The 23,403-nt window shown below is 35.1% G+C and overlaps 1 protein-coding gene across 6 annotated transcripts in view; it reads left to right on the top strand.

Moving 5' to 3' along the window:
• Nucleotides 1–3,139: 3,139 nt before the first annotated feature.
• HDAC9 (histone deacetylase 9) overlaps nt 3,140–23,403 on the top strand; it is a 186,164-nt gene continuing 165,900 nt past the window's right edge. The window contains exons 1-2 of one of the 6 annotated variants that reach the window (XM_007463052.1): nt 3,140–3,240; nt 3,641–3,703. In XM_007463052.1, coding sequence (XP_007463114.1) covers nt 3,682–3,703 — 22 coding nt within the window. In that variant the 5' untranslated portion in view covers nt 3,140–3,240; nt 3,641–3,681. Of the gene's footprint in view, nt 3,410–3,597; nt 3,704–16,177; nt 16,303–23,403 lie in introns of those variants that run through there. The other 5 variants (XM_007463051.1, XM_007463054.1, XM_007463049.1 and 2 more) reach the window with 5 other exon arrangements.

Below are 23,403 nucleotides of genomic sequence, written 5' to 3'. Positions count from 1 at the left end.
CAATTACATGATATATTCAATACTTTATTATAAAATATGCTTTGTGTTAGGTGCTTTAGTCCTCCTGTAGGCTTCTGTAAGTGTTCTGAGCATGTTTACAGTAGGCTAGGATTAGCTATGATGTTTGGTAGCTATGATGTTAGGTATATTAAATGCATTTTGACTTAATGATGTTTTTCATTTAGAGGTTTATCGGGAAGCAACCCCATCTTAAGTCAAGGAAGATCTGTACTAGGATTTTGCTGTCCCTCTTATCACTAGTTTTACATATTCTGTTTAAAACCACTCTGAGACAATTAAGAGTGATTCTATTTTTCATAAGTAGATAATATTAAAATTTATTCTCAATATCTCTGATAATTATTTGCACTGTAAGGGACAAGATGGTGGACTGGAGAACATGAATGCTAGACCTACTTAGCTAGAGTACCTGTTCGAAACTAAGCAAGTCTCTTCAGACATAACTCCATTAATGAGTGCTTTTGCATCTTTCATAACCCTCTAAAAAGTCTCTTTACTTTCTTCATGTGTAAAATAGGGAGATCATTTGTACTAGATGAGTGGATTTCAGTTATTTTTTTCCTTCCTTTCCTTTCTCAGCTATACTGAGATATAGTTGACATACAGCACTGTATGTTTAAAGTATAGGGCATAATGATTTGACTTACATACATCATCAATGACTACCACAATAAATTTAGTGAGCATTCATCTAATATATCATCTAATATAGGTACAAGATAAATTGAAAGGAAAAAAAGTTTTTTCTTGTGATGAGAACTCTTGGGATATACTCTGTTAACAACTTTCATATAACACATAGCAGTGTTAATTATATTAATCATATATTAATTATGTTTTATATAATAATAATATAACTATTAGGTTGTACATTACAAATTCCTAGTACTTATTTATCTTAAAACTGGAACTTTATACTTTTTAACCACCTTCATCCAATTCCCATCCCCCTACCCCTCACCTCTGGTTATCACAAATCTGATCTCTTTATTTCTTTATGAATTTATTTGACTTGGACATATGATTGACCTACAACACTGTGAGTTCCTGGTGCACAACATAATGATTGGATATTTCTATACATTACGAAATGATAGCGATGATAAGTCTAGTTACCATCTGTCACCATACACCATATTTTTTTCTTAATGTAAGAAGTCATTATTCAAAACAAATCTTACATACACAAATGTAAACAGATGAAAATGAAGCTGCCCTGGTTCAGGGAAGAACGTCTTCTGGAGAACACCGAGTCAACTCCCAGGTACCTTGGCATCCTGGGGGACAGAGAGTTTGGACATCATTATAGACAATCTCTAAATTTCCTCCCAGGTCTAAAATGCTGTGGTTGCTTACATAATCTCTGAGATAAATTGCCAGATCCACAGTATTTCCATCCCTGTAATTTTATACACCAGTTTCTTAATTGAGTGAAAGTTTACTTGCAAAAGCAGATGGAATTAAAGTTTTTACCATTGACAGGAACATAAGATTTTCATGTTTAGCTTAAGTCAAATGTAATTTGGAATAACTTTTTTATAAAAATTCTTATAATTTTTCTGTTCAAATATAATTGCACAGTAAGTAGGAGTTAATCTATGAAAGTAGGAAAATTCAGTGCCATTTTCTAAAGCAGTGAGTTATCTGCCTAATGACTTAACATGCTTCCTCCTTTTCACCAAAAGCCTGTCTCCGTGTTCTTTTTCTTCTGCCCCACACTCTGCTTGACCAAGATCCCTCCTTCACCAGATCATCCTGGGAACCTTGAAACGCTCTGCTGTTTCTCCTTCCTTTTCTGTTGCTACTAATGCTTTAGGAGTTTTATGTTTTCTTGCTGATCTAGTTTAGAAAAAGGAGAAAAGCTCCCATGACCAGTGGATTTTTCATTTTGGGGTTTGCTCTTGGGAGTGGCTAGATGCTAGCAACCCAATTTGTGATGTAGAATTTATTTTTCAGATAGAAATGATGTTAACTGTACACCAGAGACCATAGAATTTTTAGTACTAAATACTATATAGCTCATGTACAGGTGAATTCCACAATGTGTGTTAGTCTGGGAATCTATCAGCTATTATAAATGCTATTTCTATAGAAAAGTGAGGTCTGTGTTTCAGGCAATCAACGTAGAAATGAATACAGAACATTCATAGTCGGGGACTGACCATATTTATTTATTGATCCACAGGTGCATATAATCTGTAATTCTGCACCATCCATAATAAAGTACCAACAGTTTCTTTTACTTTTGCAGGTGAATTGAATTTAGCCTGAGAGGCTGAAATGGAACGTTTTTAGGTCTAAGCTGTGTGCATATATATATATATATTAAATATAATAGAAACTGAATGCAATAAAATTGATAGGTGGTACTAAGATTACATTAAGATTTGTGAAACAGGACAATTGCCTTACAAAAATAGCAAGTAAAAAATCAAGCTAGTCCTTCATAAACATTTTATTCTGGGGTGTGCTTGTTTTCTGAAACTACCTCTACTAAATCTCCTGTCAGTCTTAAAACTAGAAGGCAGAAAAGCTTCTAGTGCTACAGCCAACTGCAGTGTAGCCAGAGAAACAGGCAACAAAAATAGAACACCAGGATTGCTGAGCGTGGGTGAGGCAGAAACCACATTATGAGCAAAAGCTTCCAGTATTATTTTAGAACCAATACAGAGCTCTGCACTTCTCTCCTCTCTCTTCCAAAAACACATACTACAAAAATAAAATAAAATGAAATGAAATGTATGTGCATTTGCCCTCTTAGAACTATGATTCTTAATTTTTTTTTCCCCCTTCCTTTCTTTGGAAGCGAATCGCCAGTATGGAAACAGTGTGTAAAAGCACGCTTGGAGGGAGGAAAGAGTTAATTGCTTTTAAGGCCCTGCAATAGAGAATTATGGTTTGAAAGATAGAGGCTGGACAGCTGGGTTTGCTGGGGTATTTTTAAATGCATTAATGCAGGCTCCAATCACTCGGCCATGCTTGACCTATTTTTGGCTCAGGCCGACCATTGTTCTATTTCTGTGCCTGTGGGCCATGCTGTTGTTGATTCATATGCAAATGCATTATCACTAGCTTTAGCCAACTTGAGCTGAGAGAGACCAGAGAGGGGGAAGAGACACACACAAACAGATAGGAGAAGGGCACCGGCTGAAGCCACTTGCAGGACTGACTGACGGTTCTCACAACGAAACTCTAGCAGCGTGAGGAACTAAAAGCCAGGTTTAATTGGTTTCTTTTTCTCGTGGGTAGAGTTAATATTTTTCTACTTATTTTGACAAAGCAATAACCCCGAAGCACATTCCTAGTTCCCACCTGCTTTTAGTTTCCGGTGTAGCCTAAACTCCAGAGAGCCTTAGCATCCACTCGGTCCTTTCTGCTTTGTACACAGGTTGGTAACGTGGGAAAAGTGTCCAGGTCTTTTGAAAAGTGTGTGTTAACAGAGAGGAAACCGTTGTTGAAGCTGATCCTCTGCTTCTTTTCCTCGGGGTGGAGGGAGGACCAGCCAGGGTAACTCCTGGGGCCCGTATACTGAGCAGCGATGAATCTTTCAGTAGCTGAAGTAAGAGTGATTGGAATATGCTGCAGACAATTTACGAGACTGACTCGTGTTTTTCTTCAGATGGGGTGGCTGGACGAGAGCAGCTCTTGGCTCAGCAGAGAATGCACAGTATGATCAGCTCAGGTAAGACCCTTTTTTCATAACTGAGACCTTTTACGTGTGAAAAGGGGTTGACTTGGGAAATGAAGCTCCGGAAAGCACCTCTGTTAAGGGTTTGCTGCTTTTTGGTGTTGATGTTGCTATTTTCTTGGCGTCTAGGAGGGTTTTAGATCCCTTCCATTACTGTTTCTGTGAATATTCAGTCTGCTCAGGGACAGGCTGCTTCTGAATGAAATCTCTAAGCTTCTGATGAAGGATGGGACTGAGATAAGTAAAATGTACTTGGGGGTGTTTTGCCTGACTATGCCACTAGAAAAAGGAGATCAGTACTGATTGTAAGGGTATTCTAATGGGACTTTAAAATAATCAGGTAAGTTCATATCGGGGCTGCAGCTTACACTGCAGTCTCCTCTAGCCGGATGATTTTATATTTACAGTGTGCTTACAGAAGCACATCTATTTATAGACCTACCTTCTGAAATGTGTTTGCTACGGGAGTTGTGAAGGTAGTTTTAATGTGGCTTTTTCTCCTAAGCCCAGAATGAAACTGCTTAAGGATGAAATAAAATTATTATTAGCAGATGGTTATTTTAATTTTCTTCAAAACATTTGGGGAGTCTACATTGTCAGGCAGATGCGAGGGCATACCACACATATAAAGGTGTTATATGCAGGTGCAACGTTTTAAAGAATAACGGTAACAGATTCCAATTTTTAGTTTCCCCGTGTATGTGCTTGTGCCTTCAAGGAGCTGTGCTGATGGAAGATGAAGCTTGTCAACTTTATCAATTTCTGTTTGTTAAAAGAGCAGAGTCTCCAGGTGATGGCACATACTTGTATTTGTTGCTTTTCATATTTATTCCCTACAGCTAGTTCCTAAAGCTTGGGGGACTTTTTGTTTTGTTTCTCTTCTGAGTTCTTCCATCTAAATTGCCTTAAAGTTCTCCCTCACATCTTCTGTGTTCCTATGTGCACTTAATCGTAATTATAGATCACCACCTAGATTTCCATGATAAGAATGCGGCATAAAGCAGCGTTTACTTGGTAGAGCTAGAATGGAAAGAAATATTCCACAGGTAGGCATAATGTCTGTTTTAGTATTGAACACCTTCTCATCTCTGGACCTATGTTTGAAGCAAGTTTTCTTAAACCTTGGTTACTTAGGACTATTTTAAGGTCCTTCTATTGACCCCAATATTTCAATGAATCAGAATAAAATATCAATTTTGTGTAATTTGGTGTGTTTACACTTAAGTAACAGGACTTACATTAATTAGTAGTGCCTGCTTATCGAAAGCAAATGTACCAGAATTTCATTATGGTTTAGTATCTTTGTGGCTGTAAAGTTGACAAAAGCTTGCGGAGGGGTCAGCCGGAATGTCTCTGATGGAACTGGTCACTTAGCATTTTATTTTTTAAATATCCACCAACTCTATAAAAATTACTATTTTAGATGTCTTTTCAGTACTACACTTTATCCTTTTAGTCCTTGCCTCTGTATTACAAGTTTACTATTTCTTTCACGTGGTAGAAACAAAGCTGTGCCTTTCAAGCAGATACTATCTGCTGGCACTGAACCTTGCTACAGGTGTTTGCAAGCTTCACTGTTTCTCAGCGTCTTTGATAATCATACATAAATTTACTCCACTTTCAGTTGAGATTGTCATTCTCCTGACATTTAATGATTTTTATACAAAGCAACAGTATTTTCAAGCAGGGAAGCGCTTGAGACTGTCTGTGCTATTGTCAGTTTTACAGGAAGCAACATTTAAGCACCAGCTGTTAAACGAAAAGTGATGTCAATTGACATCAACTCCCAAACCTGTCTGATATAAATAAGGAAAAACTCTAAGTTCTATTTATTTTTAAAATTTGAAACATAAAAACATTTGCATTCTTCCCACCATGTCCTGTAACATTTGATTTTGTTTAATATATTATTATATGCCCTTAAATTTAATTCCCCTAGTTTTTATTGTATGCTTCTGAGACAGTGGCTCTCAAAGGTGCCGTCACCAGGAGTATTTTACAAAATACCGATGTCTGGGTCCACCCCTAGAGTTTCTGATTTAAACGGTATTAGAAACATCCTGGACATTGGGATTTTTAAAATCCTGAGCAATTCTAGTATGCAGCAAACTTTGGGTATCACTGATACAGGGGAAGGGGGAGGTGATGGGATGCTGGTGACCCATATCAATAGGGTTTGCCCTTTAAGTTAATTGCTAAATTAGGGGTGTGTTTGTCCACATTTAGCTACAAATCTTGTTCTGCTGGCTTTTGGACCAGTGGCAGGGATGTGATTGATAGGCTTAGAAATGGTTGGAGTCTTTGGATCTGAAAGAGAAAAAGATATATTGTGGCAGTGCAGGGTGGAGGGGGCACTGCTCCAGGAGTGGAAAGCTCTGTGTTCTAGCTAGAGCTCTGCTGCTAACCAGTTGTGGAACTGGTTTACTCACCTGTAAACTGAAGAATAATGATGTCCTCCTGCTTACCTCTTGGCATTTCTGTGAAGTTCAAAGGTAACATGTCATTAACGTGTGCACTCGCTGTTATTATTGCTATTTTTAATGAATGAACCTGGGTTTCTGAATCTTCAATACCAAGGTCTGTCTTGCTGAATGAGCCAGATGAGCTAGATGGCATGTCACATGGGGGAATGACTTTTAGTTTTGATAAATTTTCTTTAGTTATCTTATAAATCAGCTTTTTGTTTTGTTTCCCTGCTCTGATAAGAATTAAATTCTTCCCTTGGGTAAATGGTGACTTTAAATCAGAGTAGCATGGGTATGTGTGTATTTTCTGTGAAATGTCTTCTTAATAGTCAAAGGCAAAGAAGCTGCAGCATATGTAATTGAACAGTGAGATCCCAACAGCAGATTTCTTGAGATTAATTGTTTAAAAAGCTTTGTTTTGTTGTTAGTCGTTGCTTTAGAGTTCCCATTTGTTTTTCTAGTTGTGTTGGATACTATGCATTAAGCTAGGTGACTTTTTTCTTCAGAGCTCTTTATATACTATTAAATTGCAAGTGTTTTATATGGTTCCATTTTTTTCCTAATACTCACCCAGCCAGGCTAGACATCTAAAGTAGAATTAGGTTCTACAATGTAGTCTGTTAATATCTTTTTAATAAAAAGCTTTATAATATTGAATCTCGGAATTTGGTACGAGTGACACATTTTGCCAGGTCGGTCTCCACTTTTGTGGCTTGTGTGGGCCAATATAAGTGATAACTGGCAGAAGCTGAAGCATGTGCAAACATTGACTCAGGTCACTCAGCAGTAGCTGGCAGAATTCGGGGTGTTCTGTTGCCAGGCATGTTGCTTAATGCGTTGGACAGCAGAGCTTTCCAGACAATATTGGAATGATTATTATGAAAGAATTTCCTAGAGTTTGTACAGCATCAGTGTAAAATACATTTACAATAAAGAAAAGTCGTGTTTTCAGTATGCATTCTTATTTTTGGGTACAAAAGAAAAACATTTAAATCTAAATTCTGAATTTCTTTTGAGAAAAATGTTTCTTCACCCTTTCAGAATCCTTTTATCTCCGTGGTGTGTATTGTCGAGGGAAAAGGAACATTTTAGATTCAGTAGTCATTTATGTCTACTTGGAAAGCAGAATCTAATTATGAAGATGTAAGTCTGTGAAATGCTCCTGTCATGTCAAGAATCACTTCTGGTATTCCCCATAATTACTATTTTTGCTGTTCTCTAACTCAGGTTATCTTCACTTACAAGGCTGTTATCAATTGAAATATTTGATACGTAGCAATCAAAAAGCTAGATATAAGTAGGCCCATTGAGGATGGGGACAAGAATGAATATTTTCTTTTTCTGTGGGTGACACAGGTGGCATAATTGTTGCTATGTGCTTTAGGTAAGAAAATTCACAAGAATATAATAAGCCCAAATTCTGAATTTAAAGTGGTGAGTTTTGATTTTGGAGATGAGAAATTTGTAAATGTACGACATAATGTCTCACCACAGATAGATGATGAAGTGACCCTAAAATAGTATAAGCCAGCAACCCACCCCCAACCCCATACACAATACTTAGCACTGACTGAACGAAGAAAATGATATGACCTAATGCAACATATCTCAGAAACTGGTAGTTAAGGGAAAAAGGGAAGCAGGGATCTTTGATCAGAACAGAGAGACTTAACAGGGCCTGAATCCTGTTCCTCCTCAGAATTTTACTGACAAGAGGACAACTTCCTGAAAATTCTCACTAACGTTCCCGTATCTGGAGAGAAGCAAACTGAGTGGATATCCTCAGCTTTTGGTGGCGGTGGTGTTTTTTCTTGTAACTGAGGAATAGTAGAAAGGATTCTGGAAGAGAAACTGGTGAAATGGAGGAAAGTGAACAAACGCTGTGTCTCTGGAGAAATGAAGACTTCAGAGCAACACTCTAAATTGGAAAAATGACCCATAGCTCTTTGCAATGAAATGCCCTTCCCCAACTAATCTTATAGATCCCACCAAGAAAAAAAAAAATCAACTTCACTGAATCCATGGAATTGTCTAATAATTGCTCCCCACAAATAGGAAAATAAATTCCATAAAATAAGAGCTCAGAGATGAGATGATATTGATAAAACTAGAATGGGATGAAAAGGATATTTTAGGTCTAGGGAAACAAATTTAGAATGAAAACATGATGATAATAGAAGAGAAATACTCATTAGAAATAGCGGGAAACAATAGGCACCAGTGACAGTCTTTACCAACAAAGAGGAAAGGCTGGAGACAGAGGGATGAAAAAGGAAAATGGATTAAAGCAATTGGAGAGAAGTCAATAGTAAGAAAGACAAAGACAGTGTAACAAAAAGATTATTTATGTCCTTGAAGTTGATATTCCAAAACGTTGAAATAGAAGATCACTTTGTAAAAATGAAGAAAGATTATTTCAGTGAAAAGAAAAAGAAATCTGATTGAAAAGAACTCCCATCTTTTAGGAAACTTTGCTGCAGGTGCTCATCACAGAGACATAGCCTAACTGGGCTATTGAATTTCAAATGATAAATAATTCCTCAGGGGTTCAGGCAGGTAAGGCAAAGATCTACAGTGAGGGAGAGGGGGGAGGAAGGGAATGTGTGAAACTCTAGGTTTATCAAACTTATCCAGCACTCAGTGCCAGAAGATAATGGAGAAAAATCTCTGAAGCTGAAAAAGAAGTACAACGCAGTGTTCCACCCAGGGCAGATGTTATTAAAGTAATAGAGAAAATAGGTAGGCAAGTTAGACATGCTCAAACATGACCTAGACTGCTTGACAGGGAAACCCACTCAATGAAAAAATGAGCTTGAAACAAAAGCAAAAAATGAAATTCAGTCGGAAGTAGAGAAAGCCTAGTAAGGTTAATGGGGCAAAAATTGAATCCTTTTTAAATAACTATGAGATTGTGCTTGTAGGAGAGAAAGCAAATTTTATGAAGTAGGGCAATGAAAAAATATTCATAAAGCTCTCATCCATATGAGGCACTTGGGAGAGGTGAAATGCAAGGATGTGTGAAAGTGCTAATATCATCTCCTTTCTGAGCAGGGACAGACTCCCTGCTGCTTAAAATAGAAACACGTGGTTAAAAAAGAAGATCTAAATACTGATTTCTTTTTAGTAGTGTCTTCATTTAATCTTAGAGATATCTTTTTGGAAATAGTACCTCATATAGGAAGGAAGCATTTAGTATGTTTATAGTCCCTTCAGTTACAGTTTTTCATTATTAAATTCATTTAAATTTAATGTTTTTTTAAATAAAAATAACTTTGGTGATATGATCTCATTTTATAAGAGTTTATTTTATTTATCAATCTTCCAGAATAATTCATATATAAGTAGAAGGAAATCAGGAAAAACTGTGTGGAGGTGGTCAGAGGGGAGCTTTGGTTTCCATTGTCATGAGTTTTTGCCTTGTATATGAATTTTTATAATATGCATATATTTTCTAAAGTGTTTCTTACACACCTACACATGAAGCTACTATGCCAAAATACTAACAGTGATTAACTGTAAGTAGTAGGTATATAAGCTAGGTTGTCTCCCATCGCGAGTAATAGAAAATCGTATTCGAAGTAACAATGACAAGGGAATTTATCATTTAGTGAAATAGCATGGTACTCAGGCAGCACCAGGGGGGTCAGTAATATCAACAGGTTCTTCAAACTGTTCTTCTCTGCTGGCCTGAGAGTTTGTATCGTCCGAAGTCTGTTTCCTCCGATACTCTCAAATTGATTGTAGCAGTTCCAGACGTTGTCTACATGCATGGTAAATTCCAGAGACGTAAATGAGAAAAGTTTGCTTCCTTGGATGTTTTCTTAAGGAAGGAAGTTTTTCACCCAAAATTTCTCTAGCAGGTTTTCCTTCGTAACTCATTGACCAAAAGAGCATCACCTGCCCATATATTAGCAAGTCATTGAAAAGAAGAATGAGACCCCTATGATAGCTCCTTAGGACCATGACTGAGCCAGGGAGGGTGGAGGCTACAGCTAATAATCTAGTTTCTATAAGGAAGAAGAAAGGGTGAGCAGAATAGATGTTGGCTAGGCACCACAGTATTTGCTACAGTGTTTGTTGGTGGTTGGAATTTTCTTCTTTGTAATTCTCTTTAGTTTGTAATTTCTCAAAATACAAATAAGTGAAGGAAGTGGGCTATGTAATTTCTCTTTCAATTGAATTGTGTTACTTCATTTTCATGAAGATATGCATCCATTTAAACACCAATAAAATTTTTTAATAGTATTGAATAGAAATTAATTGTGGAAGAAGACTGGATGCCTCTAGGTTGCAAGTCATTTTTTTAGAAAGGAAAATCAACATTGTGAACTGGTGCATTACAAGCATTTATTAGAAATTTGAGTAAAATATTCATTTCTTGTTGGCTTTGAGGGATACAGAAAACATTAACAGAAATTTATCTCATAATATGTAAACTTTTCGGTATATTAAGGAGGGTTTTCTTTAAAATATTCAGAATGCAGTTCCTTTGCCAGTGTGTTGTTACAGTTATTACATTTTCAGGGTAATGAACAGTTTTAACAATCTGGAATCGTAACTACATTTTAACATTTTTTTTTTTTCCTGAATTGGAATACTTTGAAAACTATTTAATTGGAATAAAAGCCCATGAAAATGACTTTTAAAACAAGCCTTCTTTAGTTGAAATTCAAAGATATTTTGGCATGTGCTTCAAAACAGTGTGTCAGTGCCATGGTCTATCCCATTTCTTCAAAGGAAGTTGAGGTTCTAGTGGTTATTAGCTTGAGAGGCAAAATGCCCTTACAACGGACAGTTTTCCCTTTTCTAATCTTGGGAGATTGACAGTTGGGATATGAAAGGACAAGAAAATACCTTGTTCCCACTAGTTCCATTCTTCTTCCACTAAGTCATTTGCACAAAACAAATTTAATTTAAACAAGTGTTTTTACAGTACTAAACGACTTTTAAGTGTTATCAGAGAACATTTTGTTTAGGTGCTTCATAAATACAAAACTAAGTCATTCTTATGTTTTATAAAGATATCAGTTCTATTCATTATTTCCATGTTAAATTTTCCATAGTGATGGGCCTTTTATATATGGTGTTTTAAAAATACCCAATAATTAAATCCAATGAAAACTACATTTAAGGAAGAAGGAAGTTTACCAAACCACAGAGTGTAACTAGTCATTTACTTATGATTAAACTCTTTGCATGTTGATAAGTTTGGAAATACCCCAGAACTTCACTTTTTTGTTTCTTCCCCTCATGATCTACCACTTGTGTTTGAGATGTTCAATTCGTAATTTATATGTAGTATTGACACAATTGTAGCCATGTGGATGTCATTTTCAATTATTCGAGGTAAGTTTTGGTGGGTGGCTAAGGCATGGACATTTCCAAACTCGGTTAAAATATGAGAATGTCATGTAGTTTTTTCAAAATTTGAAATTAAAAGCAAGCAAAAAAAGAAACCTGGGAAAATTTCACTGAATTTCCATTAAATTATGTTGTGGCCTGGGAGTTCTTGCTTTAGCAGAAACATGTTTACCCAGAAAGTTTTCAGGGAACCCCACATAGGGTGAACTAGAAAACCTCTTGGTGAATTGAACTTGATTTTAAGTTTTATTTGTGGTGATGTTTTTTTGAATCTGCTTTCAAATAGAATTTAAGTACGTATTTTGAGTCTGTGATTTTATATCAGGAACTACTCATTTTAGATTAGAAACAACAATTATCAGTATTAGTTAACATTTTTATGGTTTTCCTGCCACATTCCCCTCTGATCCAGTTGTTTAGTCTCAGTTTAGGAGGTCAGTGATTGGACCTTTATATTCTCACCTTTTTTTTTAAAATCATTGTCATTCTTATTATTGATATAATGAGCTAATGTTTCAAAGCTTTTTCTGTACCAGGCATTGTTTTATCATTTAATACTCTCCACAGCTTGAAGAGGTATACAATAGTTGTAGCATATTTTGCAGATGAGGACATAGTTTCAGTGAACTTACGGATGGTCATCATGGCTAGGAACTGGCAGGGTCAGGTATGAACTTGTGCTTGTTTACCATGTCCCTGCCACTTTTTCTCAAAGAGAAAAATATTTAGCATAGGATAAAGTTTTTCGCATCTGTTTGGTGCTAAAAATGTAGAGTCAACTGTACTTATAGACAAACATCTAGGTACACTTCTTAGTCCTGGGATGTTTACAGCCCACATAAGCAAATCTGTTGAAAGGCTTTCTGGAACAGCCTTGCTTCACAGTTCCAGAGCTTGATAATTAAATTGGAGTAAGTTAACAAGATTCCGAGCTGAGACCAACTTAAGGCAACCTCCAGAATTCCATGAGATTGATAGTACATGGAGTAATGAGCAGACACTGTGGACAGAACCAATATTCCCCATGCAGTTTGCCATTGCTCACCGTAACATCTCACAAAGCATAAAGGTAATGTTTATACCGCTTCAAAAGAACACGATTATTAATGTATTTTAGCTGGAGAAAGTTTTTTTTTCAAATGCTAGCACTGTGGGGCTCAGTTTCTTTCAACCAAAGTATTTGAATTATACCCACCCTGGTCTTTACCTAGAAATAGGGGCAAGGAGAGGTTAATAAAATTTGCGTCTCCACTCAAGTCTTGCTTTCAACATGCAATGTCAAATTTTTGAGCCAAAGAATGATCTAACAAAATTTAGATTCTGCCTATTTTGAATATATATTGGTCCAATTTGGGTCCAATTTGGACATTTTGGGTGAAAATTGGATGGAAGTGTCCAATTGGATATTACATTTTTCTTTATCTTGAGTTAAATTTTATTTCTTTGGATGAATATTGTATGTCCTGTAGGTGGCTTATGCATAAAATTCACCAATTAGATGCTAATCCAGTTATTCAAGACCCAACTCTTTGGTTTCCATCAACTGATTTTTATAATTCTATTTGCTCTGAGAATCTCAAGCCATCTTTATGAATCAATACATTGTAAAAGCATTATTGATTGTCATGTTAATGACCAACATAATTTATTGCCTTCCTAAGGGAAAGAAGCTTTCCGAAGATCATTAAATGCATTAAAATCTGCAAATGCCTGTGGCTCGCTTTAGCAGGCTGACTCCTTTGGGTCAGTTATTCTTAGCTCCGTATTTCTATCTTATGGCATCGCAGGTCTAAGATTAGCTTGTTAGGCGTTATCATGCCATCTGAGTTACCTCTTAATATAACTCTACACTGGAATGATTATTTATAGAAAGAGCATTCTGTCATTTTTGGGTTATTTCTAGTAGTTTAAATAAAGAAGAATAACATTCAAGTGAAACCACAGATTCCTTCCTGCTGCCAAAACAACATGATAACTGTCTGCTTAAGGGGCAATAATGTTTAAATGTGTGCTTAGGGTGATTGCAGAATTCTTTTTATCACTGCCACTCTGACAGAAAGGGGAGGCCTTTGGATAGTGATGTATAATGCTTATGGAAAGGCAGCAAGGCAGCCTTCATGCTTTCTGTCACAGAGCACAGAAGACTCTGGTTGATGATGACAACATGAGACACTCAGGGTTTATTTTTAGAAACAGACATTGCTAAGCTCTCTGTTTGGTGTTAATGTGGCTCATAAACAGGGCTCCTTGCTGTTGACCCTTCCAGTGAAAATGGCATTTTATACACCCATACACACACGCACAACCTTTTATTTTCTTTTCTTACTTTGCAAGAATGACTCTGTTATTAAGAAAAATATTAGAAATTTTTAAAGCTAGTAAGTCTAAATTCTATTAAATTCCTCTAGTAGATATAGATTATTTTTAAAATCCCATGAAGATTGGGTTTAAGAGATGGTTTATGAAAGACAGTTGAATGTTTTAAGTACAGTGAATATACAGGTTGGCTGTAAGGTGTGGAAAAATAGGTGAATATACATCCTAAATGACTTTTAATAATACATTACAATGCCTGTAAAATATATCATCTGTGCTTCTGGCTTTATTGTGGCAATATATAAAATAAAGCTATAAAAGATTATAATTATGATGCATTCATGTACGTTACTGATTTTAAATAGATGAAATAAAATCTTAATATATATTTTTTAAAAGTTGATACAAGCCTCTGTTAGTTGTTCTCGTATACCTAACTCTTGATGAGCCCAACAGACTTCATGTACAGTAAAATGTACAAGTTTCACATTTGAGAACTATTCTCTTACTTAAACTGTGCACTTAATTCAGAACTTAGTAATTGATATTTTGCTTTAAAATTAGAATTGTGATTTTAATCTGTTAAATTTACATTTCGTGTTTCCTGATTATTAAATCATCATTAGATGATGAAAATGTTAAAGTGGTATGTTTCATATTACACCTTAATCAAAATGCTTTAGAATAAATAATTTAGAGCTCTGTAGGAATATTCATAATTTTGTTCCCAATTATTTACTGAAAAAACATATCTTTTTAAAAGATAAATATTTTTGTGCTTGTGCTCAATATAAGGAATCCACTGATCATTAAGAATTTGCAAAATGATGGACAAAAACAGGAAACACACAGCAATTCAGGTGTATTCTCAAAGAAGCCAAGATGTAAATAAATTCAGAGGGGTGGAAGTAGAAGCAATTATAGGAACCAGTTGTATCCCAACCACTCTTAATTAGCAGGTTGAAGGTTTGGGGAGGGTGATGTAATTGTTTGAAGCTTTGGAAGCTGAGGCAAAACAGTCATTCATCTGTCCATCTTTTCACTCAAAAATATTTGAGAGTCATCCATGAGCCAGGTACTGTTCTAGGAATAGAGGCTCTACCTATGGAACAGGACAAGGAGACACATGGTAGACTGTTCAATTGAATGACGGATGGATAAGGCTACTTCAGATAGTAATAAGTACTGAGGGAAAACAAAATAGAAAAATGGGATAGAAAATGACTGGTAGCAGGGGTGGTATTAGCTATGGTAGTCAAGTAAAGCCTTTTGAGGATGCTAAGATATGAAGAACATCTTCCCAATGAAAGTAGGTTTTCCATCAACATTGCATTTGGGCTAAGTGAAATAGAATGAAAGCACAGTTAGAAAAGAACAGAAAATATTATGGAGCTATTGTAGCTTCCACTTGCCTTATGTGAAGAATTGGGGAACTTTTATCAACATGTCAATGAGAAAGCCCCAGGGAAAGGCTGTTGGCTATGATTCTCTCTAGTTTCCAAAGAGACTGTGGAATCAGCTGAGCTCTTCCTAGGATTAATGCTGTTGACTGGAAATCAAGGACCTTGTAGAACTCCTTACCTTTGCTCCTTCCTAAAGATTCATCTTTGCCCCTATTCAAAACCTTACCTCAACTGTGCTGAAACTTCTTACCCAAGCGGTATGAACCATCCTAGTAGTTTAGTGAATAATTCCTCTTCCCTGGGGGCCAAAAAGAAGGGGAACAATATATCCTCATAGGGAAGAAGAGAAGTCTGAGAACATTTTCTCATGAACACAATATTGCACATTTTTTAAGGGGTATAAAATACAGTATAAATTACAGTATTTATTGAGCACCTATAGTATGCCAGGTACTTAATTCAGGGAAATCATGGGTCAAATAGCAACCTTGTTAGGTGGCCGTAGAACTGTAACTTACAAACAAAATGTTTGGAATACATAATCTTCCTTGTGTTGTGGCTAGTGAATAGATTTGTGACAAATTGTTGCAATAGTTGAGCAAGGAAGTACTTCATGGAGGTGATAGACCTATTTTTAAAAAAGAAGAAACAGCAGTGTGCTGGAAGCTGTTTTTCCCACATGTTCTGCTCTCTCATGGATAGGGAACAATGATGGTTACACATAGTAGAATGCACAAACATTTTTGAGGGACTGACACATTATCTCACATGCTTGATGCCTCATGGGGTTTTCCCTCAACATTCCAATTGGTCTAAGTCAAATGGAATGAAAGCACAATTAGAATAGAGCAGGAAGTGTTCTGAGGCTATTTTAAACTCCACTGACATGCCTTGTGGAAGGGATGGGGAAACGTTTATTAGCCGGTAGGTGAGAGAGCCAGGGGAAGGCTGTCAGCTACAATTTTTCTCTAGCCTCAAGAAGACTGGGACTGAGCCAGACTCCTGGCCAACGTGCTTTGTTGGATTCACAGTGTAGCTGTGAAAAATAGTTAATAGCTACCTTCTTTGTTTTCTCCAAGGATTGTCTTATTCAGTCAATATTTATTGAGTACTTGACAGCTATATTTTTAAGCTAGATTTCTTGTTTATCTGTTATTATTGTTTATATACTTAATCAGCTATTTCCTTTTTCTGAAATACCCTTCTGCTTTATTCTACCTAGTATTCACTGGAGAAATTCTAACTCTTGCAAAACCCAGTTCAAATGTTTCTATATCTCTAAATTTTCCCCAATCCCCTCCAATACTTCCCCAGTCATAATATTAATCTCTCTTCTCTCCTCTCTGTCTTCTCTCTCCTCTCCATCCCCAATAATCCTTTATTACTCCCTTAGAACATGCCCATTTTCTGTCTTATACTGTGGTTATTTATGTATGTGTGTCTCCATCCCCCCCCAATTAGTTATCTGCTCCAAGAGGAAGAGGATCATGTTTTACATCTATTTTTATTCCCTGCAGTGCCTAGCACATAATTGATCCCTGAGACTATTTTTAAATGAATGAATGAATGAATGATTAAATAGTGGTATTGTACAGGTCCGTTTTTGATATTTTGAAATGTTTCATTCTTTTATGTAGAAAATAAGTCCTCAGTTATTTGTAAATTTGAAAAATGCAGACTTTTGAGGATGTTAGAAACTTTGACTCAAAAATTTAAATTATTCATTATAGAATGTAAGTCAAGAATGATCCCCAGTGCTTCGACAATACGTATATGAACCTTTAAATGTTTCAATTATTCTTTACAAAGGGAATTTTGGAATATTCTTACTTGAGTTGATTTTTCAATGAATAATACCAATAGAAACTTCATAAGATACGTGTCTGCATTCAAGATGTGTGAAATAGCTAATTTAAGACTGCCTGAATGTAAATGCACTCTTTTTTATCCAAGGAGAAGAGTAAGTTTGGTTGTGCAGATGATTACAGGTGTACTTTTATATTATTCAAACACCATTTCACATTTAATCCTATTTTTCTCTTTGTGACACTTTTTATGTAAAGACAGTTTTCTTAGGTAAAGGACAAAAATGAATGGATTCTTGGGTTAACAACAGTATCAATTTGAAACAGTTCTGCACCTTGCATTGCTATTTAGAACTCATCTTCATTTCTTCAGTCACTATTTAATTGGCTATGTTCTTTGAGAAGGGGGCAATGAAAGAAGATTTTTTTTTTTTTGGTAAACACTTTACTGATCAAATTTTGAATGCCAAAGGTATCAGTAATTTTAAAAATTATCTGAAGTAGAATGTCAGAACAGGGAATTCACAGAGTGAGATACTAAGGAAAAACAGATGGATGGAATGAATCAATCTGTATACAGAGCTATTCAAGGAGAAGAATGAAATAAATATATTTATGTCTTAGTGGGAGAGGAATGATGAAAAGAATAGATATAACATATGTGGGGAAAAGACACATAATTTTTTGTGGTAGTCCTTTTGCCCTGGTTTAGGCTTGAACTCAGCACAAGTTAGGATAAATTAAGGGCATTAAGGCTCAGAAAATTAATTGAGTTGGTTAAAAATACAAGTATGAGCCAAAAAAGGAGTTGGATAATAAAACAAAATTTTGCAACCTAGCCATTAAAATCAGCTTAGTAGAGCACAGGGAATGAATGCATGCCCATGTTCTTTCAGTGACTTTGCAAATGCTGCCAATTGTATTTTCTCATCATTAGGAATCCAAGTTAAGTTTCTAAGTGCTGTAATAATCATTTTGAGATGGAACAAATCAAGGTTGGTTGATCTTGGATTCAGAAGTTTCTCATTCTTATATTAACCATTACCAAGAAATAAGGATTAGTTCAAGCAAAATTCCAAAGGGATATAATTTTAAAGCTATAAACACAGTAAATTGAAAACACTCATTTGTTTTCTTTTCTGAAGATGAAAAAATGTTAAAAAAAATTATCTTGGTATCAATTTAACCTAACTTGTATATTGTAAGAAGGAAAACAGTGTAAACAATCTCAGGCAACTAATGATTAAACATAATAAAAACAATGCCCCTAGTTTAAAATCACTTCCTTCAGATTTTAATCAAGAGTCAACTCTCACTATTCATTATCCCAATAATTAAATGGAAATTACCTCTACATCATTATCCTGGAAAGATTAATGATTCTTTAAAAAAAATTTTTTTTTCAGCAGATAGTGCTAAACCTGAATATGGATATAACTTTAGAAAACCTTAAGAGTTCATTTTTAGATGACTAGAAAATATATTAAATTGCTTTGTAGACAAGGGAAGAGAACATCTTTCTATTTCATTATCTACTGCCCAGTCATGTTCCTTGGGCACTGAACCAAAATGGGGTAGAGATTATTTTTATGCTTCACCAATCATATATGTGAGAACCATTTTTCCCACATCCCTGCCATCACTGAATATTGTCAGATTTTAGATATTTTTACCAAATTGAGAGATGAAAAATGGCACAACATTACTTTTTTATGTGAATTTCACTGATTACTGGTGGAGCTGAATGGGTCTCATATGTTATTAGCCATTTGGATTTTCTTTTATGGAGAAATAATTTCACCAGAATGCTTAAAGGGAAAAAGCCTATCAGTGAATGTCATCTGTTAACAGACTAAAGGAAAAACCAATATGATCATTTCATTAGATGCAGAAAAACATTTGATAAAATGCAGTACCTTTCCAGAATAGAAACTGTATTAAACTAAGAATGGAAGAAAAAAGTAAATGTTATAAATCAAAACCCTATCTGAAACTTTATATTTAATGGTAAAATTAAAACACATTCTCTTTTATGTCAAGAACTTTGTCTTTGGAGGTCCTAGTTGATGTTCTAAAACATAAACATTCAACAAGAGATATAAGATTTTTAAAGGGAAAGAAACTAATTGAACTAATAAAGAGCTCAGTTTAGATTGCTCAGTACAAGTTCAATACAACATAAAAAATTGAAAAGATTGTTTTATGCCAGAAATAACCAAGCACAAAATGTAATAAAAATGATAGCATTTATAAATACCAACTGAAATTTTTATGGAGAAATTGATAAAATTATTGAGGGCATATAAGAAAACTAGAAAAAAGTTGAGTTATTCCGTGACCATGAATAGGAAGACTACTTTTAAAAATTAGTTTTTCCAAAATTCATCTATAAATCTCTTTGTTTTTAAAACAGCTAACTTTAAAAAAAATAGACCATTTATAATTCAAAAGTCAAATGTACTTAATATGATTATATAGTAAGTAACCTATGTGTTATTATATAGTCTGTAATTCTCACTTCTTTTCCATTTCCAGCAGCCATTCAGTTCCGTGCTTCAGATAGCCCGATATCAATTTCTTCTGTTTTTGGTATGTTAGTACAAATTCAGATAAAATCCTAACAGGGTCTGTCAGAGAACATGGCATACTAAATTCTAAAATGCTAATGTAAGAGTAAGTGTGGCAATTTTGTAAAACAACAGATTAGGATAAGAAGGGTAGCTACCAAGTTATACAAAGTTGTATTAATTATGATTGGTTTGGGCAGGGACACAGTTGCATAGATCAAAGGACAAGAGTACAGAATTATTTTTAATATCTTGGTGTATGGCAGGCAGAGTTTGCATCACAGATCAATGTCAGAGGACAGACTATTAATTAAATATTTTGAGAACAATTAATATATTTAACTTGTAAAATTACAGTCAAATGATGTTATATTCAATATTCTATTTTTATAATACCATTGTTATCCTGTCCTGTTGGACAGGTTACAACTTAAACTTCTGTAAAGCCAACGTATTGTGTAATGTGTGTAGGGTCTTTTATGGAGTGATGAGAAGTAATTTTATGAAGATATGGGAAGAATTTTAGTTAATTTAACTAAATTAGGTGAGAGAAGTACTCAGTGTTTATATAGCTCCCCAAGTTTCAAAAGATAATTTAAGATTAAATTAAATAAAAAATTCAGATTTAAGAGTACCATTGAGTGAAATAGAGGGATGATAATGCAGTCAAGTAAAAAAGGTAGATAGCAGCACTGTCCTGAGGCCTCATCATACAGCAGCCTGCTGAGTAATGCCTAAGAAGACCCATGAGGAAGTGATTTTTTTTCTAGTTTTACTGAGAAATAATTGACATACATCACTGTATAAGTTTAAGGCATATAGCAGGATGGTTTGATTTACATCTGTTGTGACATGATTACCACAATAGGTTCAGCTAACATTCACCTTCACATAGAGATACAAAAAAAGAAAAAAGGAAAGAATAAAGGAAAACAATTTTTTCTCCTTGTGATGAGAACTCTTAACGATCTGCTCTCTTAACAACTTTCCTGTGTGTCACACAGCAGTGATAGATGAAGCCATCACATTGTACATCATATCCCTAGTACTTATAACTGAAGTTTGTACCTTTTGACCACCTTCCTGCAATTCCCCCTCTTCCTCCAGAACACTCCCCCCCACCCATGCCACCACCATCTCTGGTAACCACAGGTCTGACCTCTTTTTCTATGAGTTTTTTAAAATTCCACATATAAAAGTGAGATCATACATTATTTGTCTTTCTCTGTCTGACTTGTTCACCTAGCATAATGCCTTCAAGGTCCATCGGTGTTGTTGCAAATGGTAGGATTTCCTCATTTCTTATGGCTGAATAATAGTCCATTGAATTGGGCTGGCCAAAAAGTTTGTTCGGGTTTTTCTGTAACATCTTACAGAAAAACCCAGATGAACTTTTTCGCCACCCCAGTGTATGTATGTGCAACTTTTTTGTCCATTCATTGTCTGTGGACACTTAGGTTGTTTCCATGTCTTGGCCATTGTAAATAATGCTGTTCTGAACATGAGGGTGCAGATATATTTTTGAGGTAGTGTTTTTGTTATCTTTGAGTGTATTCCCAGAAGTGGAATTGCTGGACATGTGGTTGTTCTAATTTTAATTTTTTGAGGATCTTCTCCACTGTATGCCACAATTTATAATCCTACCAACAACAGTGCAGGAGGGTTTGCTTTTCTCCATATCCTCGCTGGCATTTGTTATTGCTTGTCTTTTTAATAATAACCATCCTAACAAGTGTAAGGTGATATTCTATGGTGGTTTTAATTTGCAGTTCCTAATGACTGGTGTTGTTGGATGTCTTTTCATGTACCTTTTGTGCTTTCATATATCTCTTTTGGAGGAATGTCTGTTTATGTCCCTTGCCCATTTTTAATTATTTGTTTTTTTGCTGTTGAGTTGTTTGAGTTCTTTATATGTTTTGGATATTAACCCCTTATCAGATATATAGTTTGCAAATAGTTTTTCTCCTATCACAGGTTGTATTTTCACTTTGATGATGGTTTCTTTCGTTGTGCAGAAGCTTTTTAGTTTGATGTAGTCCAACTTGTTTAGTTTTTATTTTGTTGCTTATGCTTTAGGTGTCATATCCAAAAAAATTATTACCAAAACCCATGTCAAGGAACTTTGTTCCTATGTTTTCTTCTAGGAGTTTCATGGATTCAGGTCTTACATTTAAGTCTTTAATCCCTTTCAAGTTAATTTTTGTGAAAAGTATAAGATATGGGTACAGTTTCATTCTTTTACATGTGAATATCCAATTATCCCACCACCATGGAGAGACTTTTCTTCATCAAGTATTCTTTGCTCCCTTGTCAAATATTAGTTGACTGTGTATGCTTGGATTTATTTCTGGCCTCCAGACTCTGTTCCATTGGCTTGTCTTTTTTGTTAATGCCAGTACCATACTATTAGTAATCTTAGATTATAGCTTGAAATCAGGAAGTGTGATACCTCCTGCTTTGTTCTTTCTCAGGATTTCCTTGCCTATTTAGGGTCTTTTGTGGTTCCACGTAAATTTTGACTTTTTTCTACTTCTGTAAAAATAATGTCATTGGAATCTTGATAAAGATTGCATTGAATCTGTAGATGGCTTTCAGTAGTATTGACATTTAAAAAAATATTAATTTCAGTCCATAAATGTGGGATACCTTTCCATTAATTTGTGTCTTTTACAGTTTCATCAATGTCTTGTAGCTTCAGCACAATCATCTTTTACCTCCTTAGTTAAATTTATTCCTAAGTATTTTATTGTCTTTGATACTATTATAAATGGGTCAATTTATATTCTTTAACAAAAATTTTTGTTAATGTATAGAAATGATAGTGATTTTTGTACATTTATTGTGTATCCTGCAACTTTACTGAAGTCAGTGATCTAACAGTTTTCTTTGTTGTTGAGTTTAAGATTTCCTATACATAAAATCATTTCATCTGCAAATATAAATAAATTTTACTTCTTTCATTTCAATTCTTATACCTTTTATTTCTTTTTCTTGCCTTAGTGTTTTAGTAGGACTTCCGGTACTGTGTTGAATAGAAGTTACAAGAGTGGGCACCCTTTTCTTGTTCCTGATCTTAGAGGAAAAACGTTCAACCTTTCCTCACTTGAGTATGATGTTACCCATAATTTGTCATATATGGCCTTTATTATGTTGGGATATGTTCCTTCTGTGCCTGATTTGTTAAGTGCTTTTATCATCCAAATGGATGTTGGATTTTGTTGAATGATTTTTGCATCTGTTGAGATGATCATGATTCTTCCTCTGTTCAATCAGTGTGATTCATCAACATTGCATATGTTGCCCTATTCTTGCATCCCAGGGATAGAACCCATTTAATCATGGTGAATGATCCTCTTAATGTGCTGTTGAATTCAGTTTGCTGGTATTTTATTGAGAATATCTGCATCTATATTCATCGGGAATATGAGCCTATAGTTTGCATTTTTGGTAGTGTACTTTTCTGGTTTTGGTATCAGGATAATGCTGGCCTCTTAAAATGAGTTTCAAAATGTTCCCTCCCAAAAAATCCTCTTTGATATTTTTGGAAGAGTTTGAGAAGGATTGGTGTTAATTCTTCTTTAAATGTTTGGTGAAATTAGCCAGTGAAGCCATTTGGTCCTGCACTTTTCTTCATTAGGAGATTTTTTGTTACTAATTAAATCTCCTTACTAGTAATTATTCTATTTAAATTAGTCGGATTTTCTATTTCTTCCTGATTTGGTCTTGATGAGTTGTGTGTTTCTAAAACTATTTCCATTTCTTCTAGGTTGTACAGTT

The sequence above is a fragment of the Lipotes vexillifer genome, unplaced genomic scaffold (assembly GCF_000442215.2).
Source record: "Lipotes vexillifer unplaced genomic scaffold, Lipotes_vexillifer_v1.1 scaffold1061, whole genome shotgun sequence".
NCBI lineage: Eukaryota > Metazoa > Chordata > Mammalia > Artiodactyla > Lipotidae > Lipotes > Lipotes vexillifer.
The sequence above is the reverse complement of the archived record's forward strand: the minus strand, read 5'-3'. Positions and strand labels throughout refer to the sequence as shown.